The sequence below is a fragment of the Lagopus muta genome, chromosome 6 (genome assembly GCF_023343835.1).
Source record: "Lagopus muta isolate bLagMut1 chromosome 6, bLagMut1 primary, whole genome shotgun sequence".
In the NCBI taxonomy this organism is placed as follows: Eukaryota; Metazoa; Chordata; class Aves; order Galliformes; family Phasianidae; genus Lagopus; species Lagopus muta.
The window spans coordinates 4,583,155-4,611,134 of record NC_064438.1 but is presented as its reverse complement, the minus strand read 5'-3'; the positions used below and the strand labels follow the sequence as shown (position 1 = coordinate 4,611,134).

Here is a 27,980-nt window from a genome sequence, read left to right as displayed (position 1 = left end):
TGAACTGGGGCCTGCGATGGCTAAGGGTGGCAAATGCTCAGCAATGTAACATTTCTGTTCTTTATGAAGATAAAGAATTCACTCCCCCACCCCCGCTGGAAAAGTAACTATATCTGGAGTGCATATTGGGTAGCTTTTTAGGAATGAGGACTGAATGCCATCTTGCTGGCAGACAGAGAGTTGTAATAGCTCTGTGTTACAGGTTCTGATGTGAAATATATAGGGTCTGTTTCTAAAAATTGAAAGCTGTCACATAGAAGCTGGCTGGCTGGTTTAGCCAGCTGCAAGGAGACTCAGGTTGTGTTAGGAGCTTCCTTTTAGCTTCTACCTCTGTTTTCTATTAGATCAGCTTCCTCTTCAAAAATGTACAGGTAAAGGAAAATCTAGACAAAGATTGTAGCCTTCCTTGGAAACGTAGCTTCACCACTGAAATAGACCAGTGGCAATGCTTGGTGGTGCTGAGCCCTAGCAAGCACCAGTCCCTCAGTGTCCCTGTCCTGCTACAGGGTACAGTTTGGGCCAGCAGAGCAAGGGTTCCTCAGGGCAACATCAGTCAGGCTCCTTAAATGTTGATGTGAGCAGCCAAGCTGGCTGCATCTGAGGTGATGCAGGAAAAATTCTCTCAAATGACCCTACTGGCAGGTTGGTGAGTACCATTGCTTGAAACAAGGCAGTAGGAAAAAGCAGCTGCAAGCAGTAACCATTCCTGCAGGTACACAATGTCCCTATTGCAGCTGATGTTCTGTGCAAGGTGTGCTGCTGGTGAAACTGTGCAAATTCCCTGAATTTTCTGAAAAATGTGTAACATCTGTATTTATGCATTTCCAGCCGTAGTTAGCTGTTGTGTTCAGCAGGACTGAGTTTTTCTTCATCCCATCTGGTATGATGTTCTGTTTTGGTTTGAGGAGAAAAACAATGTTGATAACACACCGATGTTCCTGGATGTTATTGAGTAGCACTGTACAGAGCCAAGGCCATTTTAGTTTTCTCTGTTTCTCCTCCTGTCCTGCCAGCAAGGGGCTGGTGGGCATAAGGAGCAGGGAGTGGCCAAAGGCATATTCTGTACCACATGACAACTTGCAGAAGGAAAGTTTGAGAAAGGAGGAGTTCATTGGGTGGTCTTCTGCTGCTTGGCGACTGGCTGGGTACTGGGCTTGCAGATGATGTGTTGCACAGATCAGGAGGATTATGTGCTGTCTGGACAATGGTATTCTTTCAAACTTTCAGTTGATAGCAACTGTCTATTTTCTAAACATTTCTGAAACCACTGGTGCTGTGAGTTGTAGATCTAAGTTGCATGTTGTGTAACAGCCAAGTGCAAAAGATTGCTCTGAGATCCTTTGCATTCCATCTCTGCATCATGGCTGTGATGATCCCACACACACCTTGCTGCCAACACCTTCCCCCGTGCGGGACTGTAGGCATTGTTCCAAGGGTCACTTCAAGGTTTGTTTGCTCAGACTTTCAATGAGCCAGTGAGAAGAATGACATCATAGGTGCTGCCAACTTCACAATGGCAGAGTAGGCTGCGTAGCAACAGCAAGATCAATGAGCTGCATGAACTTGGACTTGTTCTCTAATGAAGGTAAGTTATAAAAATTATGAGCCCATCTTCACCTGGCAACCAGCGGTAGGATACAGCTTGAAGAAATAATAATTTTCTTTTGAATTATGTTTTGTCTTTTGACCCATGTTTTCTTCCTTTGTTGTGTTGTTTTTTCCCCAGCTGGGATGACAGCAGCTCTGTCAGCAGTGGAATCAGTGACACCATAGATAATCTCAGCACTGATGACATTAATACCAGCTCCTCTATCAGCTCTTACGCCAACACACCTGCCTCCTCCCGTAAAAACTTAGATGCACAGGTAAAGTAAAAGAGTAACACTGATGTTTATTATTTTCTCATACAATCAATATTATTGTCTTAAGTTGGATGAACTCTTATTCATGCCTTCACAGATACTATTTCCTGACAGAACAACAATTAAATGCATGAATATTTTTCCGTTAAACAGTAACCTTGTTCTAATTTGCAGCTGTCTTTACAGCCTTTCAGCGATGCAGACTGAAAAACTTGGAAACTGATTGAGAAAAACATTAAGAATGCCAAGAAATATTGTTGTTTTGACTGATGCTAAGCACCATACTTCACCAAAACTAAGCTCCAGATTGTAAATTAGTCCATGCTAATATTTTTTATGTGTCTTTACCACCTTCCCCTTTCCCATGTACTTGACCAACTGAACACATGCACAGCCCTCAATGCAGTGGGTGTTGCTGAAAAGGAAATGTCAGGCAGCAGCAACCATCGTATGTGGCATTTATGAATGTTTCCTCTCTGTGTGTTATCCATGGAATATCTGCTGTGGTGTTATGGCAACAAATGTTTTTTTTCCTTCGTAACAGGACTGCTGTATATAAAACATGCATTAGTAGATGGGATTTTTCTTCCTAGAAAAGGATGTTACGTTTTTTTCAAAGAATAGAATTTGAGTAAGTCAACGTGAAGGTTAAAGATTATTTGCACTCCCATCGGAAATGTGCATGTACTAGGCAAATGAAATAAATTATTTGTAACTTCTGGGGCTGCACATTACTTCAGGCTTACTATTCCCAGCAGCATTTCATAGGAAGATAAATTTTGTGTCCATGAGCAACCTACATGTATATATGTCAAAGCTACTGCCCTGCAGTGACTCAGCACTGCAGGAGGTAGAGAAGGAAGGATAGACAACTTTCTCTTCTCTTTCTTTCTTATTTTATTCTTCTTTCTTTTCGTAACTGGACCCTAAATTTGCTTTTAATACCTGTTCTAATGTAGAAGTGTGGTTGCTGTGAAGTCTTACTCTGCCTGCAGGACTGTGGTGCAAGCATATATTTACTCTTTGTTCCCTTGCCATAGTGCATATTTGAGCCTACATTAAAGATTCCCAGTTAGCCTCTGGTTGTGTATCAGTGATTTCATGTGTGCTCGAAACTGCTAATGCAAGTCCTGTACAAGTTGAGAGGAGTTAAGGTGTATCAAGCATGTTTTTCAGTATCTTAACAGAGGCAATAACGTAGGCAACTCAAATTTTTTTTGACAATTGTTAATATCTCAACATTGTAATACAGTCGGGAAGAAAAAAAGGAGGAAAAAGGAGACGTGATTAAATATTAAACTAAGAAAAAAAAATAGAAACTCATTTGACTTGTATCTTCTGATGGATCAGATTCTTGGAAACACCTCTAAGAGATCAAAATCTGTGTTGTTGAGCTTCTCTTCCTCCTCCACAACTATCACAGCATCCAAAAGAATGCAGACCTATAGCATAGGCCAGAAGGAGATGAGCTAAAGCTTGTAAAGAGCGTAGCCATTAGAAGAGGGAACTGGGAGCCAAAATGTACGGGTTTGTTTACAGTTCTTTGATTTATATCTGTTAACTGCTTCTCTCCTCAGTTTCCATGACTGAAACTGTTTATTCTAGGTACTACTAACTGCAGATTATTATCCATAAAATACTTTGTTTTCATTTAACTACAACAAAAAAAAATCCTGTTCTTGTCAGCCAGGGGTATGGAGATAACAGGGAGTGATGGAACCATGTGCATCTTGCAGGGCTGTTTTTTGTTGCCCAAAGTAGTCCTCACTGCTCATGACAATAACGACTGCTGCATATATGCTTTTTTTGCCTTGTCTTGAGTATGGTGACCTGTGCCAGGGTTTGCATTCCCTTGCTTGGTAAGCCACAAAGGACTGGTACACATCTGCACAGGGATGCAGACTTTTCTTCTCAGGTGATCCATTGCTTTGGTTCTTGTAAATAGCAGGCACTTAACTTTTAAGCTACCGCATCTATTTGAGGTGGTACAGAAGTTGGGTTTCAGATAATTACAGAGGGAGTGGAAGCTAACACATGTGCAGCTGGGAGTTCAGACAAATAAGACAGCTCATCAAAGGGGGAGAGCCCTAACATGTCAGTGTCTACTGATAAAATCAGCAAGTTACTCTGCAATGAACAGGACATGCTCACAGTAGAAAAGAAGGTCTCTGCTAAGAAACTGATTTTCAGAACTGCTGAATACCTCCATCTGCAGAAGAAGATGTATTTTGTTCATCTCTGAGAACCAGGCCCTAGAAACGGCCATGACTTAATGTTTATAGACACTGATTATCGTAGTCCCCTTTGGTAGCAGTGATGTGGAGGTGTTCTCAAGTTGATTCTGAACAAGCCAGGGAAGGGAACCAGAATTTACCTTACCATGGCACTATGTCTTGCTCTGGTTATCATAGAATCACAGAACAGTTTGGGTTGGAAGGGACCTTAGAGATCATCCAATTCAAAACCCCCTGCTATAGCAGGGACACCTCTCTCTAGACCAGGTTGCTCAAAGCCCCATCCAGCCTAGCCTTAAGTGCTTCCAGGGAGGGGGCATCCACAACCTCACTGTGCAGTCTGTTCTGGTGTTGGCTTATGCCAAACACTAACCCACTTAACATAGCTACACTGCTTTTGCAGCGCTGTAAATTTTTCCCAAGCATTGCAGAGACTTGATTGGTTTACCTTTTAATACAGCACTGCATAGAGTGCCGTTAAGGTCACATCATACATATATTGCAAAGAGAGATGAAGACATTGGTGGGCATTTGAAAATAACTTATTTGACAAGATAGAAGGGGAGATTCAGTCGTAAACTTGTTCTCATAATCATACAGAGATCACAAGAAGGAAAGGAAGCAATTCCTTTAAATAGAAAACAGCAGCATCTTTAAACTGTTGGACCAAGATGACTTCCAGTTTCATTGGATCAAAGATGGATTTGATCTGTTTACAGCTTAGAGAATAGATTTATTGTGCTGCATGTCTTGCTGTGTCCTGCAGCAGAGTTTTCCACTTTCACCTAATCCAGGCCTTTCAGGTGGGTGGAGTTTCTGCTGAAACTGGAAGCCAGGTTTCACCATGTTTTGCCTTTGATTCCTTAGTCATGTTTCTGTGCTGTTCTCATTGTTTACCATTAAGCAAACATCTCTGGCCAAGGAGCTCAGAGGTAAACGTGCACGTTTCAAAAGCTGGGGAAAAGATATTGGAAAAAAAAGTATGAGTGGGAGATGAAGTAGAACTGAAGAGAGTGGAGAGAGAGGACCTGCTGTAGTGCAGTTTACTGTGTTGAGATTCTACTGTTGTTACAGATGTGAAGCGGGGAAAAGGAAAGCACAAGAGCATTTCATAGTCAACCAAAGCTATAATAAAGCCTTTACTAGCAAGTAGGTGTATTTCCTGCTCTCAAATGTGTACAGCATAAATACGCAATTCCAGGCAAGGTATTTGAAGTGAGGCATTAACAACAACATGTGAGGGATGATGTCGGGATTGTTTTGTAGGCTGATTGTTTGTTGTTTCTTGCCTATACTCTCTTCCAAGATGTGTGAGAATAGGGGATATTTTCATAAATGATGATTTTAGAGAAACTCCAGACACAGAAATACTCACATGTGTTACAAACCTACTGATGTTCTTGCAGTGAAAGGTAGCCATCCCAAAGTGTTCCAACCATACAAAAAGGAGAAAGCTAGAAGGCAGTGTTTCTCTCTGTGCTATGTTAAGTGGCATTCTTTGAATTGAGTGTCTAGGAAATAAAATTTGAAAAACATGAAGAAAATGCAACAAGAAAAAAGTATCTAAATCAATACCTCAGCAAATGCTCATTAGGCTAATGGCTCAGTACCTAGATAAATGTAGATAAATAACCCACATACTGAAAAAAAGACCACTCTGATGTGTGGCGTCATCTTTCACACACTGATCACTTAGACTAGTTTTCTGGCTTTAAAAAAAAGAAAAGCAGTGACAGTAAAACTCAGAAAAAATTAAACCATACCCCCCCTAATTTCTGTTATACCTATGATGTGATCTGGTAAGAAAAGGGAAGTAATGAAGTTGAAACATACCTTACAAACTTTAAAGTACAGTATTTTGCTGTAAGCACGATACATTATCACGCGTCCTTTCATATGCTGTGATTTTCTGCTTATTCAAAGAGAGGAAAAGATCATGAGCTTTATGATATTTTGTGGCATTGGAAACAATTTCAAGTATTATTACCCTTCTACTGCTGCACAGTGCTGAGTATCGTACTCAGCAGCTTCCAAAAATTCACTGAGTCTTACTGGAGGACTTCATGATTAGATATTGAATTGGCAGGCTCTTTTGTGATCATTAAGGTTGGAAAAGACCACTAAAGTAATCTAGTACAATCACCAACCCATGATGTCATGTTGGGAGAGCATTATGACGTTTTTAACTGGAGCAGGTCATTTGTACCTGAGCACAAAAGTTGATTGTGGTATTCCTAAATTAAATACTAAATTAATCAACATCATTTGAGGAGTTCTAAAAGGATAATTTTAATAGTAATCGTTGCCAATAGGAAAAGCTAGTACAGAGCAAATATATTTCACATATGTGGTAATAGAATTCATTTAAGAGCTTCTGAGAATTTGGCAAAAGTTTGCACATGAGAAAATTCTCTGTTTGACATCTTTGCTAAATTCTCAATAGAAGACTGGCAGCACAATCAGTCTGTTCAAAGAATAGGGAAAAACAGTTTGTAAGAGCTGGTTGAAAAACTGATGTAATTTGTGTATTTGAGACAGACTTGAGTGTTGCTAGAAAGTTGAGAGGGATTCATTCTTCTTCAGTTCTTGGGTGTCTTCCTAGCATATTAACAGCATTCCACATCTTCAGATCTGTTCAAAAAGCTGCCTCATCATGCTCTGGAGATCAGATTGCCAGACAAGAGATAGAAAAGCAGCAGGAAAAAAGGAAAGCTAGCTGCACAGGTTCAAAATGATTTTTTGGCATTGCATTGTAAAGGGTTCCTGAGAAATTTGAGAGGGGGATTATAAATGGCACAGGGCTGAATGTATCCTTTATAAACCAAGTTCTTTTTCCTAGTTCTTTATTTATTTATTTGTTCTAAAGGGAACAACTTGTGTGTTTTTGTATGTCTATCCCTACCGCATTAGAAAAGATATACCGTTGTTGGGGTTCTTTTCTTACTGTGACTTTTCCTATTCAGTGGCATGTTGCATTTATTGGTACTCAGAGATGAGTGCTACCTTTATTAATTGGTTTAATAATTCTCTTTTATGAAGCTGCTCAAAAGGAAGATGTGCTGTGAAGGTTCTATTATAATTCATTATCTGTCCTAGACTGATGCAGAAAAGCATTCCCAGGTCGAGCGGAATTCCTTATGGTCCAGCGATGAAGTCAAGAAATCAGATGGAGGATCCGACAGTGGCATAAAAATGGAGCAAGGATCCAAATGGAGGAGGAATCCCTCTGATGTGTCTGATGAATCTGATAAAAGCACTTCTGGTAGGAAGAACGCTGTTATTTCGCAGACGGGTTCCTGGCGACGGGGCATGTCGGCTCAGGTTGGCATTACCACACCAAGGACTAAACCTTCAACCACCTCGGGCACATTAAAGACACCTGGAACAGGTGAGAAAGGTGTAAACAAGCCAAAGAAAAAAAAAAGGTGATCAGTAGGGAAACAGGCTGAATTCTTGATAGAAGTAGAACCTGAACTTCAGGTAATCCTGTCTTTTTATTTTTAGGTATTTTTTTTAACCTGTACAGCAACTTGTACGTCCACATTTCTGTTCCCGTTCATTTTAAAATGAATATTTTGTAGTTGTACACTGAGAAACTTGTTTTCAAGACAACCCTGTTCTTAAGCCAAACTATTTTTTGGGCATAGTATTAACATATGAAGCATAAATAATGTAATTTTAGCTTTTGAAGTCGTGATTAACGTTCAGAATATACAGTGTATGTGGTTGAGGAGAGGTTTTTTTTGTTTTGTTTTGTTTTTCCAGTACTAAACCAGCATGCTAATTTATACTAAAACACCTTTTAGTTCTGGGCTTTCTCGTAAATTTAGAGTTGATTTTAGCACTTGCAGATGTGTGAATGAAAAATGAGTGAAGTTACATAAGCAAGTAATGTAAGTTAATGCCTCTTATTTGATTGTGTCCACACAAAAAAGTTGAAGTCACTACTTATTTTCTTGAAAAATACATTTTAGGAAAATAATTGATTGCCTGACACAACTTATTTCTGATGATAAAAGGGGATCAGTCTGTGGTAGCTGCAGAGCGCTATATTTTTTTTCTAATCTGTCACTATTACATAAGTTTGTTCTGTTTTCCATGCTATCAAGGGCAAACACCCCATATACTTTCTCTGGCAAGTCTGCATGTATAACTCACTAGAGTGGCTTTTAAGTTCAGTGCAGACTAGATCATAGTTTTAACCACACTCTTGTGGTTAGCACGCTTTTGCTTTTCATGCTGCTTTGAGTTTCATCATTTGCTTGCTGTTTTCAAGTCATTAAATATTAGAATTCTTTTTCTATTTTTGTAGGGAAAACTGATGACGCCAAGGTATCAGAGAAGGGTAGACTATCTCCTAAGGCTGGACATGTTAAACGTTCCCCATCAGATGCAGGACGCAGCAGTGGTGATGAATCCAAAAAGCTTCCCACAAGTAACTCTAGAGCAACTGCTGCTAATGCTAATGCATTCGGATTTAAGAAACAGAGCGGGTCAGCCGTAGGCATGACCATAATTACTGCCAGTGGGGCAACTATCACCAGCAGATCAGCTACTCTGGGAAAAATCCCAAAGTCGTCCGGACTCATGGGTAGGACCGCTGGTCGGAAGACTAGTGTTGATGGCTCACAGAACCAGGATGATGGCTACTTAGCGCTCAGTGCTCGAACTAACCTTCAGTATCGTAGTTTACCCAGGCCCAGTAAATCAAGTAGCAGAAGTGGAGCTGGGAATAGATCTAGCACTAGTAGCATAGACTGCAACATAAGCAGCAAATCAGCTGGGTTGCCTGTCCCTAAAATGAGAGAGCCTGCCAAGGTAATTCTTGGAAGCTCTCTGCCAGGATTAGTCAATCAGACTGATAAAGAGAAAGGGATTTCGTCTGACAACGAAAGCGTGGCCTCATGTAATTCTGTTAAAGTGAACCCTGCATCACAGACTGCTTCTAGTGGAGCTCAAAGTACTCACCAGCAAGGAGCCAAGTACCCTGACGTGGCCTCTCCCACTTTGCGCAGGTAGGCAATAAATTCATTGATTGTGAAATGATGTTAGTTAGAGCTGAATGATCAAGGACTCTTTGAGCCAGGTCTGGCTGTATTTTGAGAAGCATTCAGTGTCCTACACGAAGGTCTTTGTACTTAATTTCACATAAGCAATTTGACTAGTGTTGTAAATACACAGAATACTGTGAGACAAGAGTGTCGCCTTTGTTTCGGCGACTCTGGCTGAAGTCCCTTTGTGAAAGTGTTCCGACAGCCCCGGTCAGTTTCACGCGCTTTTCACGACACCAATATGGTGAGCGGCAAAATGGCGTTGTTGCAAGGAGCACACCCTTAAAGCTTTCCCCGTGCCTTTGGGCTACTACAGTTACCTCTGACCAATGGACATGTGGCATGTCTTGTTTCCTCCTAATTTGGTCTAACCTGTTCTTCTCTCTTATTTTCAAGACATTTGTTGCCATGGTTTCCCGAGGGCCAAGGGGCCCCTGTGGACCCTGGCAACTGCCACAGCCCATTCAGTTGACTACGTTTCCCCCTCCCTAAGCACAGGCCAATCTACTACAACCTGAGAGGACCCTAATCACGCGCACCCCGAAATCCCCGCATTACGCCTATACATGCCATCGTCCTCTCAGTTAAGTGTTGCCCCGTTACATTGCAACGCGCCAAATAATCCTACCCTAATAACCCTATAACCTATTAACCTAATAATCCTAATGTCTTAAGCGTGAGTTCTACATAAAGCTATATACTGCATTCTTAGACGATGCTGATTCGTTCGTCTTAGCATTTGCGATGAGTCATTCATCTCAGCATACACTATACTTATCTATGTAATAAACCTATACACCTATATAATATGACTATAAGCGTAAAGCGTATTAATATTAGACCTAATACAACTATAACTGAATACAGAATAGAGTTAAACATCTGTTACAGCGCGTACGCGAGCCCAGTTACAATCTTTCCTGAAGCCTATGGTATTCCAGAGAATACCATAGAATGGTACACTGGAATACCAGTCATTGATTACTTAAATGTTACAGTTCATGAAGCATGGTGCGCAAATCACGATGCAGGTCTCACACCGCTGAGCAGGGGGAGGTCACGTCCCAAGTCCTCGCCTTCTTCACCTGCTGCGACATCTCTCCCATGCTCAGGGAAACCTGACTGCCTTAAGCACCATGCACATCAGATTTGTTACATGCTGAAAGAGAAGACCTAATGCTGTCAGGAATTCTAATGCATTTAAAGCGAGGAGTGATTTCAATCCCTGTTTCTCTGCACAATCTATCAGGTGTGTGATGCCTTTCGGATCAAGGGGTACCCCTTCTGGGCCTGTTATCGTTCGCCACTATCAGGAAGGTCTCTCATGCTTTCCTTCCTCTATCAGGCTAGATCTAAACTTCCCACAATCTGTTAGTGCATCTCTCTTAACTCCTAAATGCAGATTCACCTCTCTCCTTTCGCTATCCTGTTCAGTCACAGCTGGAAGCTGCGGGCTCCGCACTGCTCCCACTGTGCCCATCTCCCTTTGATCAAGCACTGACTGTTGTAGAGGCTTCTGATTGGTTGTATACGCACTCAATCTTGTCGAGTCAATGGGTCTGAACACTCCGGCAGAGAGTGGGTCCGGAGACTATCGTTATTTCTTTCTCCATTGGGTGCAACCTGAGCAGAGGGCGCCGGCCGGACGCCACCTGCTCCTCCAGGCGCAGTCAGGGTGGACAGTGCTGGCCAGACACTATCATCCCAGCGCCTGTAAATTACATTGCTTCCCTTTCTCTCTGCTGTTTTTTCTTTTACCGCCTCCCTAACTTTTGACCAATCCGTACCTGAGCCTTGCCTGCAGTCCCCACCCCCCTGGGCGTAACTGCATCCCACCTCTCGAGAGGAGACAGCAAGTGTCCCATCCCAGCTCACTTCTCTCTAACGCCCCCACAGGTGGTGTTAGATTATGCAAAGACAGCGGTTGTCTTAGATACGGGGGGGAGGGGGGGGGGGGTTCAACGACCTTGCATTCCTGCACTTGAGCCGTTTTGCAAGATAAAAGCGCAGACAGTTAAACGCCTTCTTCTACTTGTTTATGCGAAGCTGAAGCCGAGGGGGGGGGGTGAAGGGGGGTGCCGAAGGTGCAGACGAGATCTTAGTCACCATAGCTGAGGGCATATTTGCGGTGTTCTCTTCCTCAGGGGACCTGCAAGAAGGTACGCTCCCCGCACACGTAAGCATGATCCTGCCTAAGGGGCGCTCTCCCATTCCCATGGTTAACGTCACTGTGGGCAAGGGGCTCACTGAGGTACGAGACTCCAACCTAGGGTAGGCGGGGTTGCATTGGCTGGCCCATTTGGTGGTCCGGGGGAGGGGCCCTGGGCTTAAGGCACCCTCCCATCCTCGTTTCCCTGCAGCAATATGACAAACTTCCAACATTGGCGCAGCGTGCCCTGATCTCCCACAGGCTTGGCAGGTCTGGTCTGGCCCTGCTTCCCCTTTCTGTCTCCCAGGGGCTTGGCATTGGGCTCTGAAGTGACCAAACTGACCACACTTAAAAGACAGTCCCTTACTCTGATCCTCTCTCACGGCCATCGCCGCTACTAACGCTGCTGCTAATCCGTCATTGGTGAGGGCGTTGTTCTGTTTCTCTAGTACATACCTAATGATATCTCCCGGAGTATTGAGGTCGTCGGGAGCAGCTCGAATAAGATCCTTAACACTTTTGTGTGATTTCTGTTTAAGACAGTCCATGATTACTGCATTATGGACAGTCTTTGGCAGATCTGAGCCTTCTACCACCCGAATCAATCGATTGGCAAAATCCAAGAATGACTCAGATGGACCCTGGGCTATCTCTGCTCAGGGAGCAGAAGGTTCAGCTGTCCTTGAGAACCTTCTGAAGGCTGTCAGAGCTGCTTCTGTGGACGCTATCAGCTCTCCTGGGCGAAGGCGTCTGAACTGGCCCTCGGAGGACCCTGTCATCCCTTCCCCATACCCTAACAACCGTGTCAGATTAGTTACCTCTCCCTGTTTCCTACCATTTGCTGGGTGTCGTGGGTTATGTGTCGCTGCAGCGACTACAGCCCTGAGCTGTGCTGACCACTCTTCCTTCCATAACATACACTGCGCTGGCTCGAGTATCACCTGCATGAGGCCCTCTACGTCATATGGAAGCAAAGGTCCCGGAGCCATAATTGCCTCCAATGCAGAGAGTGTAGCAGGCGACCGTAAACCCTTCTTCCCTATTGTCTCAGCAAGGCGAGTTACCACCTTTGGATCTAAAGGAATCCAAACAGGTCCCCTGTCCCCTGATCTCTACAGGGAATGCCTTATAATCATCCAAAAGCTCTGCCATTCTCATCTCCTCCCTTACCCGGCCCCAGTCGATAAATAAAGTCCCTCTCCCCAGATTAGCTGGGAATGAGGCCGTTTGGGAAGGCGGAACGGGTGGCGGGGCAGAGCCGCAACCAACAATCGCTCGGCCCCTGAGGGCAAAGCCGCAGCCAGCAATCGTTCGGCCCCTTTCCCTCCCCATGTAGGATCCTCCCCCTGATGAAAGCCACACAAAGAGGGGTACAGGAGAGGATACGGGGGGTGGAGCTGTCGGGGATGATGGCGACTCTTCCTTCTTCTTTTCCGATGTTGACGTTTCTGGCGCAGTCGGTGCCTCCAGTGCCGTCTTGTCTTGGGGCAGATCCTTGAAGGGTCGGAGTCTCCTGCCTGTGGTGACACCCCCCCCCCCCCGCCCGGATCCAAACCCAACAGATCTCTGGCAAGGTTTTGAGCAGTCTTTTCTTCCCTCGCTGCCTTCAAAGCCCCCTGAATCAAACCCCAAAATTTAAGCACCAACGCCCCTTGGGACAACATAGCTCTCTGAGCGAGCGCTAATGTCAAAGAGTCCCACTTGCCGGAGTCATAAATTTCATAAGGAAAAGAGAGAAGTCCCTCCTTTTCAAGAAAAGAGAGGACCGCGGCCACCTCGTTCTTACAAGGGGTGGTTTTCCCGCAGTATGTTTTACAAGCTTGATATAGTACCTTAATGACGGATTCCATCGTCGCCCAGGGAAATCAGACCCTCCGCGACCTTCCACCAGCTGCTGTGGTGGGATAACTTCGCAGCGCTGCTCTTAGCCCCAGGGGATCAGCCCCTCTGGCTCTTCCGCCGCCTTACCACGGCAAGCTCCTGCGGCCGTCCCGCAGCCAGCTGTCACACTTTCACAAGTGAGACTTCCTCACACGGGGCACCATTTGTCGCCTTTGTTTCCGTGACTCTGGCTGAAGTCCCTTTGTGAAAGTGTTCCGACAGCCCCGGTCAGTTTCGCGCACTTTTCACAACACCAATATGGTGAGCGGCAAAATGGCGTTGTTGCAAGGAGCACACCCTTAAAGCTTTCCCCGTGCCTTTGGGCTACTACAGTTACCTCTGACCAATGGACATGTGGCATGTCTTGTTTCCTCCTTATTTGGTCTAACCTGTTCTTCTCTCTTATCTTCAAGACATTTGTTGCTATGGTTTTCCAAGGGCCAAGGGGCCCCTGTGGACCCTGACGACTGCCACAGCCCATTCAGTTGACTACACAAGAGCAGTAATTTAACATTTGGAAAAGAAGAGCAACCTGTCTGGCAGAAGTACGGGCAATTGTGATATGAGTCTCTGTCTTAAGGATTGTGCCCGAAGGCATTATCTGTACTGATGTCACAGGAAGAAATATTTTCTTGTATGAAGGTTACTGAAGAATTCTTGCACTAGTGTGTATGTAGCAGAGCTGGACGTGCTCCTGCGGTGGTTCAAATCACAAATTGACAATGGAAGAGTTGTTTCAAATGTTCATTGTGATGGTACAGTCTGACCTACCATGTTTAGACTCACGTGCCTAACCCCAACTGAAGTTTCAGCCAGTGTTTTGTAAGACTCATAACAGCAGGTTATTCAAGTACAAAGAAGCCTAAGAGAAATGCCTGTCTAAGCTGGGTTGAAATTTCTTATCTCAGGAGTATTTTTGAACAGCTATCTTACTTGTCTTGTGATTCTCCACCACTGTCCCACACGATATTTAACATGAATATTGAGTTGGGCAGGCAGGAATTAATTTCTTGATGTAGTGTGCATCACAGTCTTGATATTAGTGAAAGGTTCCATTTATTTTATATTATTTTTCAATTTAGTTTGACATTGAGTAGCTTGTCTGTTTCAAGTGGCAGTGTTTTGCATTTCATTTTGTCTTGACACCATAATGCCCATACAGTTACGCTACATCATCCTGCTTGCAGTGATGTGATAAAGCTGCATTCCATCTGAAGCACCAGTGCAAGCATAATGGCTGTGATGGCAGCTTAGGCTAAAGCTCTATAGAGTTGTAAGCTGTTTCTTTTTAGGCGAGTGGTTTTATTTGAAGAGCCTTTGCGAGGCTAATTCAAGATACTTCATTCATTTTATTCCCGGTTATCATTAGATAAGCCGTGTCTTTTAGAACGTTTAATCTTCATCAGACTCCTTAAAATGAAAAACTCAAATGGACCTTCCATTTCTAAGGCATGCCAAGTGGCAAGTGCAGGTTTTCAGTGTTGCATGCCTCAGGCACATAAATCTGGAAATTTGATTGATTTTTTGATTGCTGATTTTTTTTTTTATTAATAGAAAGCCATGTTGCTAGCTATGTAATTGAAGCGCTGCATGAGAAATACGTACAACTTCAGAGAGAAGACGCTGAGCCTGAATTTCACCATTCCATCTTTTGATCTAGAATTTCATTCTTGAATTTTTACCAGGCTGTCTAAATAGAGACATATGGTCAGAGTTGGATTTGACCTCTTGAATTTGTTACTGATTTCTAGAATGGCAGCTGAGAAGACTTTGAGCTTTATTTTCACATTCAGTTAAGATGGGTTGCATGCAGTTTTTCCTGTATATTTTCTTAGCCTTGAAATTTTTAAAATATTCCACAGAATCTGCAGAATGGTTGAGCTTACAGTAAATTAGAAGCCATATCTTTGCCTGAAAGTCTGCAAACGCATATAGCTGTTGTAAACAGTGAAATTCTGTAATTTTGCTGTGGGACCTTCCCTGTGTCTATTCTCTGAATATTCTCTTTAGATGAAGTATTACATATCCAGCATTTCTACTAAATGAAGCTGTTTTCTATCATGATATATTTTACTGGTTGAGTGTTTGTGCACTGCACATATAATACCTTGCTTTTCTGTTAATGGGAGACATGCACGACCGAAGAGCCAGCTTGAATTTATCAGTTGTTTGTCAGTAATAGAAGGAAGGAGAAAACAGATGGCTGTTCTTGCAGTGTATTTCCTTCCAGAATTAATCCCTGGGTTGATGTGACTATCTTGCTGGGATGGATGTTTTCTGTCCGAAAAGGAATGCTCTTCAGACCACAACCTCTTGTTCCGAGGCTGTGGTTCAGCACTGCACTACCTTTGGCAGCAAAGCGTTCCTGTTCGTGCCACAGCGCTTTGTCCTTTCAGTTGCAGCAGAGGTGCTGTGAAACAGCTTGGGAAAGATTGCTTAGTTTAAGAACGGGTTGTAAAATTGGTGTGTGGGTGATGGAGTTTTTTTGAAGCTCCAGGATCTTATCCCTAAGTCTCCGATTGCCTGTGTAACTAAAGAGGTGGTGTGCAATGGCACACAAGCAGGAATACCCTGAGCTGCTGTTGTTACTGAAGGGCATGTAGTATTGCAGTATGATTTGACATTTTTCTTCATAGCCACTCCAATAGCATTAATTCTAAATGAAACCTAGACTCTTAAACATCTCTCAATCCCTGTAAAAATGGTGTTTATTGTTTGGAGGCTTGTGCTTGTCTAAGTCAGCCTGTCCTAAACATTAAGGTATGACATGGGGTCTAGGTAAGCCAACTTTGCCAGATCTGTGCAGGTTTGTGAATGCCTGCATTCTCTAAGTCAGGTGCTGAGTGCTCCTGGCATAGATATTGGAGCAATGCTGGACAAAGATAATTAGAAATGTGCATCTCAGCCTGGTCCAGTAGTGCTTTGCTGCAAGTATGCAGCAGCAATGATCCAGTGAAGGCATTCCACACATTGCACAGGTGTGCTGAAGCCTAAGATAGCACATGCATATAGTAGGTACAGTGGTTCTTGGCATCACTGGGTTTACTACAAGCGCTGTAGAGGGCGTAGCTAAGTTACGCAGCTTGAGTTTCTGGGAAGGGTTGGATAGGCTGAACAGTGTGCATGTGGTGTGTAGATGACCTGGGCATACTCAAAAGCGGAGAAAGTTCTGCTCAGAGCACACACATCCATACATCTTTAGGAGCTCTTAGCTAGAAATGCTGTAGTCCTCTTCTCTGAGGACGTCCAGTAGACACCCGCTTTGTAAGATTTCATCCCCAGTACAACACGCTGTTGATAGGGAAATAGAAAGTCCATATAGATATATGTGAGCAGAGCTAATGTTCTAAAGCAGTTAAAAGAGCTAAAAGGCATAAGTAGAATAGTGTTCTAGAAAGGATGTTTTCTTGGCAAGAGGTGCAGTTGTAGCATGGGCATCAGTGAAACTGGAAAAGCTGCAGTCATCCTCCTCCAACCATGCTTTTATACCCTATCCCTTGCACTGGTGGACACTCAGCTGATCTTCTCCCGAACCAGTTCCAGGTGCCAAACAAGAAACAGTCTCATTCTGCACTCCAGAAGGATAGTTTCTAGCCAGTTTAGCTACTGAAATGAACCTACATTTGATGTCAGTAAATATCTTCACTGTTACGTCCCTGCACACGATGCTGGGTCTGTGCAAAGCAGTCAGTGATTTGCAAAGAACTTCACTGGACAATAAGCTTTCAACCTGTGCTATTTGGTGTTTTGGAGTAATCAGTGAGGTGTTTCTCTGGTATCTTTCCCTTAAGGAGAAGACAATAGTACAGCTATATTTCAGTCGTGTAAGGCAACATTTTAGCTTTGAGAAAGTATTATTCTATGATTCAGTGCAGAAACACCAAGGATGGATTTGAAACTGTAGTAATTGTCTCTGGACTCGAGCATAGGTGGGCTGAACATAAGGGGATTCAGAAATTTGTAGTTTTGAATATGTAATCTATTATCATTTATTTAATGTTGATTTTCTGAACCTAAGATATAAGATAGTTTAAGATATAAAATATCTTTGCATTTAATATTCCATGTTATGTATTTTTCATACTATCTTTTTTTTTGCAGACTTTTTGGTGGAAAGCCTAGTAAGCAAGTTCCCATCACAACAGCAGAAAATATGAAAAATTCAGTAGTCATCTCCAATCCTCATGCTACTATGAACCAGCAGGGTAATCTTGATTCACCATCTGGCAGTGGTATACTAAGCAGTGGGGGCAGCAGTCCTCTCTATAGTAAAAACACAGATTTGAACCAGTCTCCACTAGCTTCTAGTCCCAGTTCTGCACATTCAGCTCCTTCCAACAGTTTAACTTGGGGCACCAACGCAAGTAGCTCTTCAGCTGTTAGCAAGGATGGCATTGGCTATCAGTCTGTCAGCAGTCTTCATACCAGCTGTGAATCCATTGATATCTCTCTGAGCAGTGGAGGTGGGCTGAGCCATAACTCCTCCGGGAGCTTGATTCCAGCCTCTAAAGATGATTCTCTGACTCCCTTTGTCCGAACCAACAGCGTTAAGACCACACTGTCTGAAAGGTTAGTAGTTATTTTCTCTCATTTCCATATACTCATACGGATTTCAGTGTGAGTGAGGTTCTGTCAGCAGTAGGCAGGAGTTTAGCTGCAGTTCAAGTTCTGCTTCTTGCAACATTGTGTTGAATGAGATTACTAGAACAAACTAAGTAACCATTCTAGGAAAGGAGCGCAGTTCAGAGCAAGTGGATATGTTCAGGTGAGATTTTTCATTTGCTATGGTAATATGACAACTTTTCTTGTTACCGTATTATACTTAGAATATGAATTTTGCATCACATATCCTTTCTGAGTTGCTTGATCTGTTGGTGGTGTTCAAAAAAACCTCCAGCATTATGACAGTTTTAATATGAGAAGCTATTTCTTCTTGTTTAGCTTCTTGCTTATAGCATTTGATAAAGGTGGAATCTGGGCTACCAGTGCTTGTGTGTTGTGATGACGGCAACAGTTTATGAAAAGATGTGATTTGAAAAGCTTTTAGATTGGAGCTCATGCTGAAAAGTCCCTGTCTTTGTGGTCACTTGATCCCTTCTCTGCCTCTCCCTCCTGCCCTCTATCCCATATCCAGCTGCCCTCTGCATTCTTCTGGTGGAGGTGTTTGTGTGAATGCATTAAACAAATCAGCTGGGATTTGGATCCAATTGGAAAATGGTCACTTAAATTGTATTTCAGGCTGATTGGATTCCTAGCTGTCATCAGTAGCTGGTAGGAGTGGGGAGCAGGCTGATCAGGGAGGAGGGAATATGCTTTTCCAGCATGTTGAGCTAGCATCTGGATAAGACAGAGACTTGCAGGGCGTGCTCTGTTGTAGAAGGTGGTACCCCACAAGTCTTGGAAATAAGCTACATCCTGATGTCTAATTATGCAGTCAAGTGACACAATTTTTGCATTTGCATCTTAATGCCGAAATTACTGCTGAATGTAATGTTCTGATGGTTTGGGTTTCTGTTTATATTTTATTGTAATTCCTTTCTGTTCTCTCCTCTTTTTCATTCTAATATTTTTCTGTCTTACTGGACTGATTCTTCTAGCCCTCTTTCTTCCCCTGCTGCTAGTCCCAAATTCTGCAGAAATACTTTGCCCAGGAGACAGGACAGGTAATGCTGTCTCAGGACAGTAGAATGCACAAGGCTGTAGGTTTTGTTGCCCATCTTGGTGACGCAAATTGTTTTGTGAAAGATGTGCTCAGTCGAGTCCTCTGCTGTGTTCATTGTTCAGCTGTGAACTGACACAAAGACATGCCAGTGAGAGTGCACTCAAACACCCCATTTATCTACCTAAATCTGGATTATGGCATATGGCAGAGATGGCATGTTCTTCTCATTGCTCTTGATGCTGGGAACATCTTTTGATTTGGGGTTGGTTTGGTTTTTTTTCTGAACATTTGCTCATTTCTTTGCCAATTTTTGTTCTGTCATTCAAAACTCTCACTAGCATTTCAGCATCCTTCTGGCATGCTGCTTTTCTCACTGCGTTTCAGGCTTGTCACTTATGTCGTGAAGTCCCAGTGTCATTCAGTGTTGTCAGTCCTTTATTGCAGTTTGCTACATGAGTGTTTTGTGGGGGCTTGGGTTCAACCATCCTTCTAAAAATGAATGTAAAAAAGATGACCTGAATCGAAATGTTTCAGTTTGCTGATGGAATTTAAGCTGAGATTAGTACACTTAAACAGCTCGATCCTGTTAGTCCCATAGCACGCAGCTGAAGAGTGCCATCAGGCTGCATTCCCAATGTGTATTGCTGAGCAGAGTGGCAGGAAGGTGGTTCTGGCCAGCAGATTCTCCTCAGTTTTCAGAAACAGCCTGTCGAAATGGGGATTTTTAAGCGTATGCTTGACACGCAGTATTTTTACGTTCATTGTGGACAGGAGAAATGACAGAATCACTCTGTGAGCAGATGAGTTTCATTAGCATGGTGTCAGCTGCATGCCTGTGAAAAACCACACCTGGGGAAGGAGGTTTTTGCATGTTCCTGTAGGAAGGCCCCAGCACTTTTTTCCTCTGAAGAGGTGATGCAGATGTTTGCACTCCCTTCTTCGCTCTGACCTTAACCCTTCCCTGTGTCCTTCTCTGAAGTTCTTCTCTTTTAACTTTTCTGCAGCGACCCACATCTTGATAGGAACACTTTGCCTAAGAAGGGACTCAGGTATCGGTGTTTCCACACAGTTTAACAGCTTTTGTGGTGGCTTTGGAGTTTGCCTTGTGTTTCTGTTGTGGCTGGTGGTGATGGTCGCAGTGCTTGCAAGAGGTGGCAACAATCTTTCTTCCTTTTCTTCTTTTCTTTCTTTTTTTCCTTTAATTCATAAAGGAGGTAATTTTCTACTGTGCTTTTTCTTTCTTTTTTTTTCATCCTTGTCTGCTTAAGCAAGAGTTGTGGCTTTTGCTGGAAAGCACCTCATCAGCCTTCACTGGGCTTGCTTTGGAAGCAATGATTTTGCTGCTTTTGTTGCTCTTACGTGCAGTGACATGAGATTATGTTCACCCCAGTGTCCTTGGTGTTTGTACAAAAGCAGAAAATATTTTCAGTATCATCCTAAACCTTTTAGGATGGGTATGGACCTACTCACTTTACAGAAGATATTTTCTTCTGAATCCTTAAGCACACAGGCATCTCAGACAGAGATCATTTGTACTTATCTAGAAAAGAATTCCCAAAGAAACCTCTAGCAACTGCCTTCTAATACATCTTGTGCCTCTCTAAGACTGTGATTTTTATGATGTACAACGTTGCACGGACGTTTTTTTTTATTCCATCCATACAAGTGAGACTGCCAACATGAGGTCTTCTAATTAAACACTTAGTGTTACAGCATTTATGGGAGATATCAAGCAGTTTAGGAAATCTGTCACGTCAGAACTGCTTAATGCAGCTTGCAGGATCTCTGAGTTGATGCCTTGAAATGGCAGCTGCAGTTAGTTCTGTGCTCTGTGCATCGTTCTTCACAGCAGCTTTGTCCCATGAAGCTGAGTGCTAAAAGGCTTTCTTAATCTGGAATTTTGTTTAGAATGTTTGTGTGGTGGTCGAGTGTGTCTCTAATATGTGAAGACTCTCTCTTAAGACTGAGGCATTTGAGTGCTGAAGAGGTTGGTAACAATCATGCAGAAACCTCCCATTCTTAAAAAACTGATATATGTGTCAGGTTTACCTTCAGAAAAGGCTCAGTGTAGTCTCCATGTTGATTATTTAATTATTTAAATTATTTAATTTCATTTTGAACCAGATGAGATGCACCTCCCGTTAATGTCTGTGTAATATAAATTATTGGGTTCCCAACTTGTTTAAAAATCTGATAATGACTTTCTTGACTTGGATTGTAGTATGACAGAAATCCAGCTAATCTTAGCACCAACATATTAAAATAAGGATAAAATAAGGATTAAAATGAGGTTTTGGCATATCCTAAGGAAAGGAAGGGTTTTGCAAGCTTTGTCTTTGTTTTCCAGTCATACCTATGTAACACATACTGCACTTGATTCTGCAGTACTACAGTACACAATTTCTACTGGTATCTTTTTGTTAACTGCTAGTTGATTATTGCTGAGGCTGTAGGAAAGGAGAAATCTTTACATTTTATATGCAAGTTTTTCCATCTTTCGTTCCCTCTCTCCCTCCTCAAGCTTTGTGACATTTCATGGTTTGTTTGTTCGTTTGTTCTTCTTTCTTCATTCAATAGTTGCCAGGGTTCATTTTGAAAGAGCCTGTTTGCTTTGTGCAGGTATACTCCTTCCTCCCAGCTTCGTAGCCAGGAAGATGCAAAAGAATGGCTACGGTCGCATTCAGCAGGGGGGCTCCAGGACACTGCTGGCAATTCTCCATTTTCATCAGGATCCAGCATAACATCACCTTCTGGAACTAGATTTAACTTCTCCCAGCTTGGTGAATAACAAATGTTTTTTGATAATCATAGCAATACTTTGTGTGCTTAGAAAATAGCAGATGACATAGTGTAATGGTATTGCAGCAGCTCCAAGTACTACTTTGAACCTTCAGGAAGCACTTTTGTTGAAATTAGTGTGACTAATCAGCATTGGTGTCTTGGGTGCCCAAAGGTGGCACAGTTGCAGTAACATCTGAAAGTATTTCCCTTGGAGTCATCGGATGCCTTAATCTAAATTGAGAGCTATTAAGCAAAGCTATTAATTAATATCACACGTTGTTGTGTTTGAAAGAATGAAAATGTTGCCTGCCTGCTTACTAATGTTTTAAAGGCCAAGCATATCACTTGGTATCTCTCTGTCTGTATCAGCTGGCTGATTTGAAAATTTAGCAAAACTGGGTCTGAAATAATGGGCAAAAGCAGGGGAATTGTAACTCAGAAAAATTCTTTAACTTAATTACACTGATAAAAGTAAATGAAGGAAACAACAGAAGGAGCTTAATATGATCCATGGTAGGTTTTAGTTGACCACCCCTGTCTCTGAAATAAACTGTTAGCATGCTAGAATATCTGGAAACAGGCAGTCGTAGGACACCCAGAGAAAATTACGAGTTGAACAGCAATTCTGTTGTTTTCATTTTTCCAAAAATTATTGTTAAATAACGGGAATAATTTATCACAAAAAGTGCTTTAAAAAATGTGAAAACTGGAATGGAAGTTTTATTCTCTAAGCACTGGCTGGGAGAGCATTGGCTCTCAAGGCAAAATTGATGTTTCTGTGGTATCTTTTAATCTGCAAGTTCTGCAAGAATTCATGCCTGTGTGCTGCTTACAATTCTTAGGACCTCGTAGGGGAAATAAACTGTTCCGAAATAAACAACTATTGGGAACCTAAGGGTCTTAAATTTTCCAGCTTCCTCTAAGTACACATAAAAATACCATTCTCTGGGAACCTGAATACTTCTAAGGAGATCCTTCGTGAGGCCTGTTCTGTGTAAGCAAAATATTAGTTTAAATTCGCCTGGGCATTTTACACCTTTTTGAGGAAGGGCTGTTTCAAATTAAATGAGAATTAATTCATGAGTATGAGGTGTTACTGAGTTGACTGAGTTTGCCTAAAGAAGCATGGACTTATCACCCAGTGTTTAGAATGACCTTATTTACTTGAATTTTCTTACTTATTAGCTTGATTTGCATGCCTCTTACTTGAATCCACTGAAATTAGAAACATAATGAAGTCTAGAGTGGGTGACATGAAAAATTTGTGTCTCAAAATAAAGAAATGTTTTCTGATAGCTGCGCCAACATTGAGCGTGAAAATTTGTGGTCACACAAATAAATTGTCATTTTATCTGTGCTTTACAGCAAGCCCAACCACTGCAGCCCAGATGAGCCTGTCAAATCCAACCATGCTGCGGACTCACAGCCTTTCCAATGCAGATGGTCCCTATGACCCTTACAGTGACACCCGCTTCAGAAACAGCTCCATGTCCCTGGATGAGAAGAGCAGAACTATGAGCCGCTCTGGCTCATTCCGTGATGGCTTCGAAGAAGGTCAGTGCAGTATGTGGCGGTGGAAATGAGCAGAAGATGGCATTCTCACCTAAACCAAATGTAAATTTACTGCTTCATTTCAGCATGTGGGTCACTTCAGAGCAGTTTTCTACGTAGTATTCTCTGATTCTGTTTGTCTTTATTCCAGTCATACTTAGTGATCCTTCTGGCTGAACGTAGGATGGCATATAAGTATTCTGCACACATAAGTGCAGAAATTGTTTAAACACATCCTGTACTTAATTTTTAGAGATCTTCTCTCAATATTTTAAATTCATGTTTGGAGTTAGCCATTAAACTGTTTTTTTGAATAGGCATATCCATCTGAGCCTAGGCCTCCGTAGTTCTGTTTGTAGAATAAATAATTGACATTGGTCAGACTGTTGTTGCTCTTCCATCTAACTTCCAAGTATTTGATCTGTAAGGAGTTTGTCTTTCCTTGGTATTTCTGCTGAATGCTGTGGATTCATATCTGCACAGCATTCACAAGAGAAACCTGAATAGTTCTTCAAAACATGTGGACTTTTTTTTCTTCCTCATCCTCATTTCAGGCATATTTTCATGCATATTTGATAAAAGAAGCTCAAGTAAGTGCAGGAATAAAATGTCATTTACTTGTAAATGAGTATTTTATTTGATTTCTACTGATCATGTGTCCTTGTGGGTGTTTGAAGACCAAATAGCCTACTCAAGCTCTGAGTACACACCAAAAGCCCCATATGGCTGCATGCCACAAAACATCACCATGCACTTTGAGAAGTCATAGGGAGCTGACAGGATTAGCTTTTCCAGTCTTAAATTTCTTTTCTGGTAAGGACTGGGAATTTGGTTGAGTAACAGGTGCTTTACCAATACAGCTCATACCAGTCTTTTCTGGCTTGCTGCCACTGCTAAAGCTTTGTGCTTGTGGCAGTGTATATGCCAGTGTCCTGTGGTTGTCATGCACTAGAGCATCCAAGCCATGTTTATATGCTCATAGGAGTCTCTTAGATCCACCAGGTGCCTTCCTGTGGATGCTGGTTATTCCATCTGTTTTCTGCCATTGGAAGGGATGAAAAATGTATATTTGTGTATGTGTATTTGTATTGAAAATACGATATGGCTTCAGACAGATTCATGGCGAATTCGTTACTGAATTCAGCCAAACTGTAACTCCATTACATGCAATTGTATTTTAGAAGCCCATGGCTGAGCATCTTCATTAGGGGTTGAAAATGAGAAGAATAACCCCTGTAGGGCTCAATCTGTGTCACTGCAGGAGTTGACCTTTCTTTGTGCAACACTTTCAAAAAGATAGATAATCAAAGAAGGTCAAATACTTCCTGATACTTATTCAACTGAATTCTGTTCTGGGATGAACAGTTCTCTTACTAAAGAGGAGGTTCTTTTGGGAGGAAGGGTCTCAGGACCAGGGAGATGGCAGGAGAAACAGCCTCCAAACAATCCAGAAATTAGGTGAGCAAGCACAGCCAGAACAGTCTCATGATTCTCCCATTTCTGCACTTCCCTGGCAGTGCATCCTCACCAGGAGCTGTGTTGCTGCTGGCTTTACACTGAGGTTTCATCCTCCAAGAGAGACAGGAATTGAATCCATTGTTGTTGGGATATGAATGTTTATTCCTTTTTGTGCTACTGGCTGAAATATCTGCTGTTCTTTCTGCTTTGGGGGCAGTTGATCATGACTGGGCTGCTTCTTTTCTAACATTAAAAAATGCGACATGCTTACGTATGCATTTATAGAGTTTTGAAATAATAGCTCCAAAACAATCTAGGTTTGTAATCTGCATGCAGATGCAGGTTAACTGCAGCAAACACGAATCATGTGAAGAGCATAGCTGCCTTCAGGCTCCTAATTAAATAGCCTTGAAGTAGCCATCTGCAGAAAGTTTACCACGAAATCGAACAAAAGTATTAATTCCTTGGTTGTCCTTGACACTAGGCATATTTGCACATTCAAATGTTGCAGTTTTACAGGGTAGGAGTGTGATTTGCAGAGTTGTAAATTCTCTCCCTTTTTTCGCTGTTTCTTTCCTCTAAGACCCAATGCAATCTTAATATTCCCAGGCAACATGAATTTAAAAATTTGTGTCTCCCATTCCATTTTAAGGAGATCCTCCTCTTGTCTGGGCAGAGAAACTTCTCTGAATGTATCTTTTATATAGACCAGGTGAGAAATTTTCCTCTTGGAAAATGATGACTGAAGAGATGATAACTTATAATTCAGTGTATTGCAAAGAGGATGGTTATCCATTATTTCTCGTACCATCGAGGTCTGGAGACACTCAAGGAACATTCTGAGCGATTCAGCAGCAGTTCTAATACAACTGCAAAATGTATTTCTAAACCAAAGCAGAAGTTTTTAGTACAGATAAAGTATGTCAGTGAATTCAGAGGAAATTGAGCAATTTAATGATGGATCGTAGTGACTATGAAAAATAATGGTCTGAATGCAGCTTCCATCTCAGGAATTTCCATCTCTGCTGATTCCCAGAAGATGCAAAGGTGTACCTGGTGAAAAACCAGCAAGAATCTGCCTTGTTTCATTTATTTCCCTGAACATTTGCTGTAGTTGTGGCCAGAGGTGCAACATGTGATAGGCAGACTTTGGGCTTGACTCGTTCTGGTTATTCTTATGTTCTTACTGCAGTGCAGTCTTTAATATCTCACTGTGAAGATCGTTTTAATTGAAAACATTATTAACCAGAAAGAGCAAATGGATATGAGGGTATTTTTTGCATTGTTATGTGTTTTTTCTTTTAATTGTATTAAATTCCTCCAGAAGCCAACTTAGACTTTGTTCACTTCTCTTTCCAGCCTCGCCTTAGGATATAATGTCAGTGTGAAAACAGAACCCATTTATTTTGAGCATAGGAGAATTTCAGTAGGTAATTAGAGCACAATGGCAGCTTTTCTCAGTTTTGGTTGGTTAGTTATTGGTTGTTTTTTTTTTTCTGGAGTATTTAGATGAAAGAAAAAGAGATTTCGCCTGACTGGTGTGAAGTTATCTGAAGTTTGAATGAAGGTTTCAGTACTTTGTTTCTAAAAAAAAGAAAAGGAAAGGTGATTGTGCATGTTCCAGTAGCTCAGATAATAGCTTCAGGTAGTTGTTCTGAACAGCATACTCAAGAAGAAGCGTTTAGATCACAAACAGACAGAGCTGTTTCAGAAGACATTGCTGACATCCCACTGTAGTGATTTCTGATGGAAGTGCTCCAAACCTTCTGGAGCGTATGCTTGCATCCTGGAGCTGGGCTTCATGTTCCTCTCAGGCCATCTTCATCCTGCTCTGTGTTCGGACTGCTTAAAGAAAACAGCTTCCCCCCAGTCTCAGTAATGCCAAAGATGAAGCAGTTAGGCTTACTTCTGTAATCTCTCCTGCTTTACAGTTATCTCTTTCTGCTGAGTCTTAAGATGAGGCTGTCGAGAGAAATGCTTCTTTCTAAATAAACCTCCATTGAAAGTTTTCTTTTTAATCTTGGCAATGGCACCTCTTTCTCCAAGAAAACTTGTAGTATTCAACTGTTAAAACAGCTTTACCAAATTGGATACCTGGCCATCTCTTCTTCCAGCCGAACGTTGTGCAGTAACGTAATTAAGTTTATGATGGGTAATGAAGGAGGTATTTCTTCGGTATGCAAATAGCTGGTAATAGATGATCTGTGGCGACCACCGTGTGGTCACTGTATTCAGTTTGTTTATTTTCTTTCCTCCAGTGCATGGTTCTTCTCTCTCTTTGGTGTCCAGTACATCATCTATTTATTCGACAGTGAGTATAATGGAATTAATTGTTTTGCTATATTAATCACAATGGGAGAATAACTAGTCTTTTTGTTCCTTGTTGCTATTGTCACTCAAGGAAGAGGAATGCTAGCTATGAGAGAAATGTTGGTCTTCATAAAGATACCTCTAGATATTTAGCAGCATCCTCATTAAACAGAGATGATAATCCTGTAAAAGCAGCAGTTCATTGTTTGAGTCAGTGCTTTACAACTCTGCTGAATAGATTTTGCTGCTAAAGACCTCAGCAGAATTAAGGAGCCTTGAACATAATTCAAACTTGGGTGCTTCAAGTCATTCTAGCTTTGTATTTTACTGCTGAAGAAGTTTGAATAAGTGGTTTGGTGCCCTCGGTATCTAAGCGAGATAGATTAAAGCTGGATCATGCATTCCTGGCAGACTATGATTACAATTTAGGAGGTTTCTAAAAATTGGATTCTTTTAAAGAAATGAGTGATAGATAATTACTTCGTAAATATATGTGCATTGAACAGAATCTTCCCTTTCAAATCATTATGTAAGTATGATGCAACTCTACAGTAAGCACATTTCCACAGCTGAAACAAGCCAAAGTGACACCTGGTGAAAACAGGGAAGGGCTTGCTCTTGGAAGACCATACATAACTGTTTGTGAAGTCATCCAACCAGCATAGTGTTATTTCTTGCATCCGTTTCACTGATAAGCAAAGAACATGTGTGACGTGGCCTTAAGGCCTTGATAATCATTTCAAAATATTGCCTTCCATTATGAACCTTGCCTCAAGCAAGGCCTGTGTGGAGCCAAAACAGATAATGGATTGGAAGGATGGAAAACAGACCTTTCCTTGTAGCCACAAGAGCCACAAGGAAAGTAGTCAGCAGCTACTGCTTATGATTCTGGTTCGTGTGCTTTCTGTCCTAGCCTGAATGGTTCTTAATAGTGTGGTTTGACGAGTATAATTTTCACAGTGGCTAGTACTGGACATGTTTACGTAAGAATAGTAGAGTGTGTGACTTTTTACTGTGTCCTCCTCCTTGCTGATTGCTTTG

General features: G+C 42.0%; 1 protein-coding gene across 4 annotated transcripts in view; it reads left to right on the top strand.

The window, feature by feature from the left end:
* Window positions 1–27,980, top strand: part of NAV2 (neuron navigator 2) — a 311,161-nt gene that overhangs the window by 253,947 nt on the left and 29,234 nt on the right. For 2 of the 4 annotated variants that reach the window (XM_048948751.1, XM_048948750.1), the window contains 9 exons: window positions 1,727–1,865; window positions 7,193–7,484; window positions 8,409–9,111; window positions 17,279–17,746; window positions 18,775–18,840; window positions 19,844–19,888; window positions 21,459–21,619; window positions 22,986–23,174; window positions 26,888–26,940. In XM_048948751.1, the coding sequence (XP_048804708.1) occupies window positions 1,727–1,865; window positions 7,193–7,484; window positions 8,409–9,111; window positions 17,279–17,746; window positions 18,775–18,840; window positions 19,844–19,888; window positions 21,459–21,619; window positions 22,986–23,174; window positions 26,888–26,940 (2,116 nt within the window). The remainder of the gene's footprint in view (window positions 1–1,726; window positions 1,866–7,192; window positions 7,485–8,408; window positions 9,112–17,278; window positions 17,747–18,774; window positions 18,841–19,843; window positions 19,889–21,458; window positions 21,620–22,985; window positions 23,175–26,887; window positions 26,941–27,980) is intronic. The other 2 variants (XM_048948753.1, XM_048948752.1) reach the window with 2 other exon arrangements.